Here is a 12,259-nt window from a genome sequence, read left to right as displayed (position 1 = left end):
TCTAAAACCTCACTATTACAATGTTTTTATGTAGTAGTGTACATTAGTATAGCTGTGTGTATAATTTGTGTAGCCTGTACTGTATTCTTAGATTTTCAGTTTACTTGAAAGTGGTGGTTTGTTTAACACCACAATCTACTTACTTATCATGCTGACACTCCCCAAGTAATACTTTTTATCAGAATACAGTATTTATCTACGTAGTACAGTAGCTATTGCTTGAATCGATTACACGAAGTTAACCCAAACCACCCCTCAACCACCCTCTATCTTTTTTCTCTGGTAGAAGCGTCGCTCAGGGCGACAGGTGAAGCGCAGAAAGTACAACGAGGACCTGGACTTCAAGGTGGTAGATGATGACGGGGAGACCATCGCCGTGCTGGGGACAGGCCGTATCCCTGCCCTCAACGCTGCCACTCTCGCCTGGCAGGCTGAGGTAGCAATCTTGTTGTTTGTCTTTGGCCATGTCTGAATACTCGTACTATCATCCTAATAGGCCTTTTGTGTATGCCAAAAAGTTTTTTTGTTACATTTTGAAAAACTCATTCAGACTTCCTCTAGTATGAATTCGTTGCACTATTGAGGAAGAGAATTGTCTTTTCGGACACACGTGTTTGACAACAGCTGATTATGTCATACTCATTTAGACTTTTCATCTAGTATGAATTCGCTGCACTATTGACGAGGAGAATCATCCTTTGACAACAGCTGATTATCAGATAAGAGAAGAAGCTGTGCCAAAATGAATGAATGGAGGGGAACAACCCAATTGCGCATTAGATGATGACTTCTCATTGTGGATGACTGTATGTTTGTTGCTTTTTGCAGTGGTTCTTAAACCAGTCCTCGGGACGCCCAGACATTCCATGTATTTGATCTATTCCAGAGCTAGCACACCTGATTCAACTTGCCAACTAATGATCAAGCCCTTGATGAGGTAGTTGAGGGGGTCCCCGAGTAGAGGTTTCAGAACTAGTAGCTTACCGCATACGATTTTACTAAATAGTATTTTTTTAGTATAGTTTATACATTTAGTAAGTAGTTGGCTGCAAAGATTTTGGACACAGCCACAGTCTCTCCTCTCCTCTCCCCCTCTCTCTGCTGTGCCCAACTTCTGTCCCCCTCAGTAAGGCCAAACACACTCTTACACACTTGTAAGTAATCCCCTCTCTCCCCTCTGTCACAGGAGCCACCTGAAGATGAGGCAAACATCATTGAGAAAATCCTGTCGGTTCGAACTGCGAAGAAAGAGGTACACCGCCCGACACGTTTCCCCTATAACTATTTTCAGCAGTGGATGCCGAGATTTATTTTGTTGAACAACTGAAGGTCATTTCTGGTGACTTTAAAAAATAAATTACATTCTACTCCAGTTTATCTTCCTTTGAAACTCTTCTGAAAATCATGGACAGTTTAATTGTATATCTTGAGCTCAATGACATCACCAGCCAGTTAATCTGTATATTAACCCAAAAAACTATTTAGCTAGCGTAACTTTACTGTATCTTAGCTAACAATTATTACATACATCTATTAATAAGTTTAGCTACACTTGCAGGATTACAAGCTAGCTAGCTACCTTGGAGGCTTCTCGGATGATCTGATGAGAATCTGAGCAAGATATGTGACTTGTCTCTCGGATCATAAACGAAGGTCTCTGCAAAAAATAATTATATTCAGTACCAGTTAAAAGTTTGGACACCTACTCATTCAAGTGTTTTTCTTTATTTTGACAATTTTCTACATTGTAGAGTAATAGTGAAGACATCAAAACTATGAAATAACACATATGGAATTGTGTAGTAACAAAAAAAGTGTTAAACAAATCAAAATATATTTTATGTTTGAGATTCTTCAAAGTAGCGACCCTTTTCCGCTTTTCACACTCTTGGCATTTTCTCAACCAGCCTCGAGGTAGTCACCTGGAATGCATTTGAATTAACAGGTGTGCCTTGTTAAAAGTTAATTTGTGGAATTTCTTTCCTCAATGCGTTTGAGCCAATTAGTTACTTTAAAACATGAAGGTCAGTCAAATGCGCAGTCGCAAAAACCATCAAGCGCTATGATGAAACTGGCTCTCATGAGGACCGCCACAGAAAAAGAAGATCCAGACTTATCTCTGCTGTAGAGGATACGTTCATTGGAGTTAGCAGCCATTGGAGTTACCAGAAATTGAAGCCCAAATAAATGCACAGTTAAAGTAACAGACACATCTCAACATCAGCTGTTCAAAGGAGACTGCGTGAATCAGGCCTTCATGGTCGAATTGCTGCAAAGAAACCACTACTAAAGGACACCAATAAGAAGAAGAGACTTGCTTGGGCCAAGAAACGCGAGCAATGGATATTAGACCGGTGGAAGTCTGTCTTTGGTCTGATTCATCCAAATTTGAGATTTTTGGTTCCTACCACCGTGTCTTTGTTAGATGCAGAGTAGGTGAACGGCTCTCCACATGTGTGGTTTCCACCGTGAAGAAAGGAGGAGGTGTGATGGTGTGGGGGTGCTTTGCTGGTGACACTGTCGTGATTTATTTAGAATTCAAGGCACACTTAACCAGCAAGGCTACCACAGCATTCTGCAGCGATACGCCATCCCATCTGGTTTTCTCTTAGTGGGACTATCGTTTTTTTTAACAGGACAATGACCCAACCCACCTCCAGGCAGTGTAAGGGCTATTCAACCGATAAGGGGAGAGATGCATCGGATGACCTGGCCTATACAATCACCTGACCTCAATCCAATTGAGATGGTTTGGGATGAGTTGGACCGCAGAGTGAAGGAAAAGCAGCCATATATGGGAACTCCTTTAAGACTGTTGGAAAAGCATTCCTCATGAAGCTGGTTGAGAGCATGCTAAGAGTGTGCAAAGCTGTCATCAAGGATTTAATGCTTTTTTGGTTACTTCATGATTCCATATGTGTTATTTCATAGTTTTAATGTCTTTTCACTATTATTCTACAATGTAAAAAAAAATATGAAAAATAATGAAAAACTCTAGAATGAGTAGGTGTGTCCAAACTTTTGACTTGTAGTGTGTGTGTGTGTATTTATGTATCACACTCGACAACAAGGTGCCTGTGGATTAGCAACATGTTTGTATACTTTAGTTGATGTTTTAGTTTTTCTCAATTTTTTTCTCTTTTCTTTCCAGGCATCCCCTGAGGAGACACCTGAGGAGTCAGAGGAGTTCTATGTCAAGTACAGAAATTTGTAAGTGTGCTTAGCAAGGTGGAAAGTGACAGTGGTTATCTGATAACAGATATTCTGTAGCATCAAATAGTCCCAATTCCCTTTGAAGAATTCTTTGTGTATGACATATTATGATGGTATAGCTCTCGAGAGGTTTTCAAAGCTGCGCCCAATCAAAAGGAGGATTTTCTCATGTTGATCTATGTTATACGATGTATTTCCATGTTCTTAAAACCGTACATGTTGTTAAGATACTATGGCCTGTGGGATTGCTTCTTAAATGGTGGACTAGTTTAATTTAGTGCGTTGTGTACACACTACTTGAGATGCTTTTCCCCTTGAATTTATAACTTGAACCCCCCCCTTTTACTCTTGCTCACAGCTCCTACCTGCATTGTAAGTGGGCAACCTTAGAGGATTTGGAGAAGGACTCTCGTATACACCAAAAAATCAAGCGCTTCAGGACTAAGCAGGCCCAAATGAAGCACATATTTGTTGAGGTGAGCCTACTCACATCTCACATTTTTCAGAATTTTTTGGGGGGGATATTTTTTGTTTGTATATAAAAATGTAGTGTTGGCTGCTCTGGGACATTTTTTTTATTTGTGGTTGTGTACATTTTGTACTTTGCATAAAACATTTATAGCTATGTAAAGTATCACATGAAACACATTTATATTGATTGACGTCTACTCCTCCATGTAGCCTGATGAAGACCTCTTTAACCCTGACTACATAGAGGTGGATCGAATTCTGGAGGTGGCCATCACTACAGACACAGAGACAGGAGAGGTGAGACAGGGAAAGCCAGTTACTCACCACCACTGACCTTTTTTATGCAAGCGTGTGTGTGTGTGTGTGTGCTTCAGTCAGTGTATCTGACTCACTGGCTACATTCTGTATGTATCCGTGTCTGACTGACTCATTGACTGACTGTCACTCTATATCCGTGTATGTTTACAGGAGGTGACACACTACCTAGTGAAATGGTGCTCCCTGTCCTATGAGGAGGCTACATGGGAGCTTCAAGAGGACGTGGACCCGGGGAAGATTCGGGAGTTCGAGGAGATCAAGAGGATCCCTGAATACAAATTTGTGGTGAGTGTAATTAGAAAGTCCCTCCCGTGTAATCTACACAATGTAGATTACTGGTTCAGTCGACTTCTCTGTATGTGTGTGGCTCTTATTTGAGATGGATAGTCATCCTTGTGTGTGTGTGTGTGTGGCTCTTATTTGAGATGGATAGTCATCCCTGTGTGTGTGTGGCTCTTATTTGAGATGGACAGTCATCCCTGTGTGTGTGTGTGTGTGTGTGTGTGTGTGTGTGTGTGTGTGTGTGTGTGTGTGTGTGCGCGCTCTGAGCAGGAGAGACCGCAGCCAGACAAGTGGCAGAAGCTGGACAAGTCCAAAGACTACCGAAATGGGAATCAGCTGAGAGAGTACCAGCTGGAAGGCATGAACTGGCTGCTCTTCAACTGGTACAACAGGTAGGACACCTATCCCCCTCTTCCTCCTCAAAATCTTGACGTAGTCCCAGTGGGGACATGTATAGTAGACTTGCTGTCTTGTCTTAAATCAAATCAAATCAAATTTATTTATATAGCCTTTCGTACATCAGCTGATATCTCAAAGTGCTGTACAGAAACCCAGCCTAAAACCCCAAACAGCAAGCAATGCAGGTGTAGAAGCACGGTGGCTAGGAAAAACTCCCTAGAAAGGCCAAAACCTAGGAAGAAACCTAGAGAGGAACCAGGCTATGTGGGGTGGCCAGTCCTCTTCTGGCTGTGCCGGGTGGAGATTATAACAGAACAGGGCCAAGATGTTCAAATGTTCATAAATGACCAGCATGGTCGAATAATAGTAAGGCAGAACAGTTGAAACTGGAGCAGCAGCACGGCCAGGTGGACTGGGGACAGCAAGGAGTCATCATGTTTTTTTATTTATTTTTTTATTTCACCTTTATTTAACCAGGTAGGCTAGTTGAGAACAAGTTCTCATTTGCAACTGCGACCTGGCCAAGATAAAGCATAGCAGTGTGAACAGACAACACAGAGTTACACATGGAGTAAACAATTAACAAGTCAATAACACAGTAGAAAAAAAGGGGAGTCTATATACAATGTGTGCAAAAGGCATGAGGAGGTAGGCGAATAATTACAATATTGCAGATTAACACTGGAGTGATAAATGATCAGATGATCATGTACAGGTAGAGATATTGGTGTGCAAAAGAGCAGAAAAGTAAATAAATAAAGACTGTGGGGATGAGGTAGGTGAAAATGGGTGGGCTGTTTACCAATAGATTATGTACAGCTGCAGCGATCGGTTAGCTGCTCAGATAGCAGATGTTTGAAGTTGGTGAGGGAGATAAAAGTCTCCAACTTCAGCGATTTTTTAAATTCGTTCCAGTCACAGGCAGGAGAGTACTGGAACGAAAGGCGGCCGAATGAGGTGTTGGCTTTAGGGATGATCAGTGAGATACACCTGCTGGAGCGCGTGCTACGGATGGGTGTTGCCATCGTGACCAGTGAACTGAGATAAGGCGGAGCTTTACCTAGCATGGCCTTGTAGATGACCTGGAGCCAGTGGGTCTGGCGACGAATATGTAGCGAGGGCCAGCCGACTAGAGCATACAAGTCGCAGTGGTGGGTAGTATAAGGTGCTTTAGTGACAAAACGGATGGCACTGTGATAAACTGCATTCAGTTTGCTGAGTAGAGTGTTGGAAGCAATTTTGTAGATGACATCGCCGAAGTCGAGGATCGGTAGGATAGTCAGTTTTACTAGGGTAAGCTTGGCAGCGTGAGTGAAGGAGGCTTTGTTGCGGAATAGAAAGCCGACTCTTGATTTGATTTTCGATTGGAAATGTTTGATATGGGTCTGGAAGGAGAGTTTGCAGTCTAGCCAGACACCTAGGTACTTATAGGTGTCCACATATTCAAGGTCGGAACCATCCAGTGTGGTGATGCTAGTCGGGCATGCAGGTGCAGGCAGCGATCGGTTGAAAAGCATGCATTTGGTTTTACTAGCGTTTAAGAGCAGTTGGAGGCCACGGAAGGAGTGTTGTATGGCATTGAAGCTCGTTTGGAGGTTAGATAGCACAGTGTCCAATGACGGGCCGGACTACCTGGACCATGCCCCAGGTAGTCCTGGGGCATGGTCCTAGGGCTCAGGTCCTCCGAGAGAGAGAAAGAAAGAGAGAAGGAGAGAATTAGAGAACGCACACTTAGATTCACACAGGACACCGAATAGGACAGGAGAAGTACTCCAGATATAACAAACTGACCCTAGCCCCCCGACACATAAACTACTGCAGCATAAATACTGGAGGCTGAGACAGGAGGGGTCAGGGATACTTTGTGATTTTAGCTTCTCCAGAGTCAGATGAACTCATGGATACCATTTTTATGCCTCTGCATCCAGTATGATGGAAGTAGTAGAACTGTAGTATTTTTGACATACATTGAGTACGTAGTATGCCTATTGGTCCTAGTGTGGATATAAATTCAGCAACAACAAAAAAACGTCCTCATTGTCAACTGCGTTTATTTTTAGCAACCTTAACATGTGTAAATATTTGTATGAAAATAACAAGATTCAACAACTGAGACATAAACTGTACATGTTCCACAGACATGTGACTAACAGAAATGGAATAATGTGTCCCTGAACAAAGGGGGTTCAAAATCAAAAGTAACAGTCAGTATCTGGTGTGGCCACCAGCTGCATTAAGTAATGCAGTGCATCTCTTCTTCATGGACTGCACCAGATTTGCCAGTTCTTGCTGTGAGATGTTACCCCACTCTTCCACCAAGGCACCTGCAAGTTCCCAGACATTTCTGGGGGGAATGGCCCTAGCCCTCACCCTCTGATCCAACAGGTCCCAGACGTGCTCAATGGGATTGAGATCCGGGCTCTTTGCTGGCCATGGCAGAACACTGACATTCCTGTCTTGCAGGAAATCAGGCACAGAACAAGCAGTATGGCATTGTCATGCTGGAGGGTCATGTCAGGATGAGCCTGCAGGAAGGGTACCACATGAGGGTGGAGGATGTCTTCCCTGTAATGCACAGCGTTGAGATTGCCTGCAATGACAACAAGCTCAGTCCGATGATGCTGTGACACACTGCCCCAGACCATGGCGGAACCTCCACCTCCAAATCGATCCCGCTCCAGAGTACAAGCCTCGGTGTAAAGCTCATTCCTTCGACGATAACCGCGAATCCGACCATCACCCCTGGTGAACCAAAACCACGACTCGTCAGTGAAGAGCACTTTTTGCCAGTCCTGTCTGGTCCAGCGACGGTGGGTTTGTGTCCATAGGCAACGTAGTTGCCGGTGATGTCTGGTGAGGACCTGCAACAGGCCTACAAGCCCTCAGTCCAGCCTCTCTCAGCCTATTGCGGACAGTCTGAGCACCGACGGAGGGATTGTGCGTTCCTGGTGTAACTCAGGCAGTTGTTGTTGCCATCCTGTACCTGTCCCGCAGGTGTGATGCTCGGATGTACTGATCCTGTGTAGGTGTTGTTACACGTGGTTTGCTACTGCGAGGACGATCAGCTGTCCGTCCTTTCTCCCTGTAGCTGCAATTTATTGCCCTGACCACATCTGCAGTCCTCATGACTCCTTGCAGCATGCCTAAGGCACGTTCACGCAGATGAGCAGGGACCTGGGCATCTTTATTTTGGTGTTTTTCAGAGTCCGTAGTAAGGCCTCTTTAGTGTCCTAAGTTTTCATAACTGTGACCTTAATTGCCTACCGTCTGTAAGCTGTTAGTTTCTTAACGACTGTTCCACAGGTGCATGTTCATTAATTGTTTATGGTTCATTGAACAAGAATGGGAAACAGTGTTTAAACACTTTTTTTACGTATTATCTTTGAAAGACGGTCCTGAAAAGGGGCCGTTTCTTTTTTTTGCTGAGTTTAGTTAGCAAGCTCAAAGTTCCCAGATGTCGTACTAAATTCGCCAAAATACAAAGTATACAAGCTGTGGACACTGTGCTTTTCTGCTATTCTTCAGAAAATTCCAAAATTCTTCAGAAAATGAGCATAGCTTCACAACGTTTTCAGATTTAAAGAAAAGGGCAGAAAATCTGCAGCCGAAGTCCGACTAGAGCGGATACAAATTCTAATACGTAAATTTAAACAAACAAGACATTTGAAAGGACTTTTCTTTTACTTTGATACGTATATTTGAGCAATTACATTTACTTTTGATATTTAAGTATATTTCAAACCAAATACTTTATTTATTTACGGATAGCCAGGGGCACACTCCAACACTCATCATGTACAAACAAAGCATGTGTGTTTATTGAGTCCACCAGATCAGAGGCAGTTGGGATGACCAGCAATGTTCTCTTGATAAGTGCGTGAATTTAACCTTTTTCGTGTCCAGCTAAGAGTTCAAAATGTAAAGAGTACTTTTGGGTGTCAGGGAGTTCATTGTTTTCTTTAGGAATGTAGTGAAGTAAACATAGTTAAAAATATAAATAGTGAAGTACAGATACCCCCAAAAATGACTTGGAATATTATTTTTTACTGAAGTACTTTACACCACTGACTGGCCCTGAATAAAATAAGTTGCGTCGTGTTTCGACCAAGGCAATTCCTGTAAAGGCATATTGCTGTTTTCCCTGATCAAGTGTGGTAACCTGTGATGTTTTTTTTGTCCACATAAATGACTACGGTAAGTTGTTAAGGTGAAACTCACTTGACTGTCTTACAATGTTGAACACAATTTAACTTGCAATTGTGCTTCCTGCCACACGCCGTTCTGCATGTCTCTTTCATTGCTGCAAAATGTTTAGAAATAACTTTTTATTGCCCAGAACTGTAAGTCTTAGGAGTTTTTTTTTTTTACCATGTTGCCTACATATTGAAAAGTGTCTTAAGAACCTGGAGTGAATTTCATTACTCAAAAGAAAGGCTACAGCTGCTTCTCTGGTATTGTAACGAAACATCATCTTTGATTTTCTAACGATGAACACAAATCAGATCGGATCTTCAAATGCAGAGAAATTGGTCTGTTTGGGCAGTTATGTTGGAGTATAATTTTTATGACAGATTTGAGTAGCTTGTTCAAAGTAATTGCCGTGTATCGCTTTTTCTTTTGTTGTTTATCCACTCTGATGGACAATACAGTGGTGTTGCATCCCTTACAAGAGGCTCAGACAGCTGTTCAGTTTGTTCACATCAAAATCACAAATGGTTTGTTGTGCCCGGAAATAAATAACACATATTGAAACCAGGCAAGATCAAAAGGCGAGATTAGGTGTTCAAATTAACCAAATATTTATGGTACACTGATATCAAACAATATTTCCTGGACTGGAGGTTTTCGGGCACAGCCAGTCTTTACGCTAAGCTAGCGCTATCGCTAGTTAGCATTGGCTCACAAAGCGACCTCGAACGTCCATCATACTGGACGCAGAGACATAAACATGGTATCCATAAGTTCATCTGACTGGGGATGTAGGTAAATTGTTATTGTCCCAAACTATCCCTTTAATCATTCAAGGCTGAGATGGAGGGTACTTTTGGTGTGGTGGACTAACTTTAAATTGCTAACCTGTGAAATATTTGCATCAAAAACATTTGTTAGATACCTATATGTTATCATTCAGTGCATCGCGTTTCGCTTGGATTGTAAACAGGTGGGTTATTGTGAATGGGAGGGGCTGGGCACTGGCTTTGGCAGAGGCTTATTGAGGATTGTTACTTCCGCTCAGAACAGATTTGAAAACCTTAGCTCCCAGAATCAAACTGAGTTGGACAGCACATGTGCACACACAGCTGGACAGCACATGTGAGATTTGGTTCTATGTTCCGAGATGACCTTTTACTCGCCTTCTATGGTAAAGGTCATCCCCCGCACCTTTTGTCTTTTTTGATGACATTTTGATTTTGTGTTTGACACCAACGTGATTCCTGCATCTTCCTGTTTATCCCACCTCTTCCCATACAGGAAGAACTGCATCCTGGCTGACGAGATGGGCCTGGGGAAGACCATCCAGTCCATCACCTTCCTCTTCGAGATGTTTTCCATGGGCCTGCGTGGGCCCTTCCTCATCATCGCCCCCCTCTCCACCATCACCAATTGGGAGAGGGAGTTCCGTACCTGGACGGAGATCAATGTCATCGTCTACCACGGCAGCCAGATCAGCCGCCAGATGATCCACCAGTACGAGATGTACCACAAGGACCAGCAGGTGAGCCAACATGGAGGATGTGTGTGTGATGATGTGTGAGTGCAAGGGTTAAACCTCTTCTTCACTGTGACGGATTCCGTTAAATGTTTTTTTGGGGGGAGGTAAAATAAATGAAATTAGTCAAATACGCAGTTTAATATGTTTACAAAATGATCCTCTTTCCCTAAAATCAAATCTAATTTTATTTGTCACATACACATGGTTAGCAGATGTTAATGCGAGTGTAGCGAAATGCTTGTGCTTCTAGTTCCGACAATGCAGTAATAACCAACAAGTAATATAACTAACAATTCCAAAACTACTGTCTTATACACATTGTAAGGGGATAAGGAATATGTACATAAGGATATATGAATGAGTGATGGTACAGAGCAGCATAGGCAAGATACAGTAGATGGTATCGAGTACAGTATATACATATGAGATGAGTATGTAAACAAAGTGGCATAGTTAAAGTGGCTAGTGATACATGTATTACATAAGGATGCAGTCGATGATATAGGGTACAGTATATACGTATGCATATGAGATGAATAATGTAGGGTAAGTAACATTATATAAGGTAGCATTGTTTAAAGTGGCTAGTGATATATTTACATCATTTCCCTTCAATTCCCATTATTAAAGTGGCTGGAGTTGAGTCAGTGACAGTGTCAGTGTGTTGGCAGCAGCCACTCAATGTTAGTGGTGGCTGTTTAACAGTCTGATGGCCTTGAGATAGAAGCTGTTTTTCAGTCTCTCGGTCCCAGCTTTGATGCACCTGTACTGACCTCGCCTTCTGGATGATAGCGGGGTGAACAGGCAGTGGCTCGGGTGGTTGATGTCCTTGATGATCTTTATAGCCTTCCTGTAACATCGGGTGGTGTAGGTGTCCTGGAGGGCAGGTAGTTTGCCCCCGGTGATGCGTTGTGCAGACCTCACTACCCTCTGGAGAGCCTTACGGTTGAGGGCGGAGCAGTTTCCGTACCAGCCGGTGATACAGCCCGCCAGGATGCTCTCGATTGTGCATCTGTAGAAGTTTGTGAGTGCTTTTGGTGACAAGCCGAATTTCTTCAGCCTCCTGAGGTTGAAGAGGCGCTGCTGCTCCTTCTTCACGATGCTGTCTGTGTGAGTGGACCAGTTCAGTTTGTCTGTGATGTGTATGCCGAGGAACTTAAAACTTGCTACCCTCTCCACTACTGTTCCATCGATGTGGATAGGGGGGTGTTCCCTCTGCTGTTTCCTGAAGTCCACAATCATCTCCTTAGTTTTGTTGACGTTGAGTGTGAGGTTATTTTCCTGACACCACACTCCGAGGGCCCTCACCTCCTCCCTGTAGGCCGTCTCGTCGTTGTTGGTAATCAAGCCTACCACTGTTGTGTCGTCCGCAAACTTGATGATTGAGTTGGAGGCGTGCGTGGCCACGCAGTCGTGGGTGAACAGGGAGTACAGGAGAGGGCTCAGAACGCACCCTTGTGGGGCCCCAGTGTTGAGGATCAGCGGGGAGGAGATGTTGTTGCCTACCCTCACCACCTGGGGGCGGCCCGTCAGGAAGTCCAGTACCCAGTTGCACAGGGCGGGGTCGAGACCCAGGGTCTCGAGCTTGATGACGAGTTTGGAGGGCACTATGGTGTTAAATGCTGAGCTGTAGTCGATGAACAGCATTCTCACATAGGTATTCCTCTTGTCCAGATGGGTTAGGGCAGTGTGCAGTGTGGTTGAGATTGCATCGTCTGTGGAGCTATTTGGGCGGTAAGCAAATTGGAGTGGGTCAAGGGTGTCAGGTAGGGTGGAGGTGATATGGTCCTTGACTAGTCTCTCAAAGCACTTCATGATGACGGAAGTGAGTGCTACGGGGCGGTAGTCGTTTAGCTCAGTTAC

At 43.6% G+C, this 12,259-nt stretch overlaps 1 protein-coding gene across 4 annotated transcripts in view; it reads left to right on the top strand.

The window, feature by feature from the left end:
* chd6 (chromodomain helicase DNA binding protein 6) overlaps nt 1–12,259 on the top strand; it is a 115,548-nt gene that overhangs the window by 31,614 nt on the left and 71,675 nt on the right. For all 4 annotated transcript variants that reach the window (XM_029682492.2, XM_029682491.2, XM_029682489.2 and 1 more), the window contains exons 5-12: nt 287–436; nt 1,187–1,252; nt 3,152–3,210; nt 3,572–3,689; nt 3,895–3,981; nt 4,153–4,287; nt 4,555–4,676; nt 10,156–10,399. In XM_029682492.2, coding sequence (XP_029538352.2) covers nt 287–436; nt 1,187–1,252; nt 3,152–3,210; nt 3,572–3,689; nt 3,895–3,981; nt 4,153–4,287; nt 4,555–4,676; nt 10,156–10,399 — 981 coding nt within the window. The remainder of the gene's footprint in view (nt 1–286; nt 437–1,186; nt 1,253–3,151; nt 3,211–3,571; nt 3,690–3,894; nt 3,982–4,152; nt 4,288–4,554; nt 4,677–10,155; nt 10,400–12,259) is intronic.

This window comes from Oncorhynchus nerka, linkage group LG15 (genome assembly GCF_034236695.1).
Source record: "Oncorhynchus nerka isolate Pitt River linkage group LG15, Oner_Uvic_2.0, whole genome shotgun sequence".
In the NCBI taxonomy this organism is placed as follows: Eukaryota; Metazoa; Chordata; class Actinopteri; order Salmoniformes; family Salmonidae; genus Oncorhynchus; species Oncorhynchus nerka.
The sequence above is the reverse complement of the archived record's forward strand: the minus strand, read 5'-3'. Positions and strand labels throughout refer to the sequence as shown.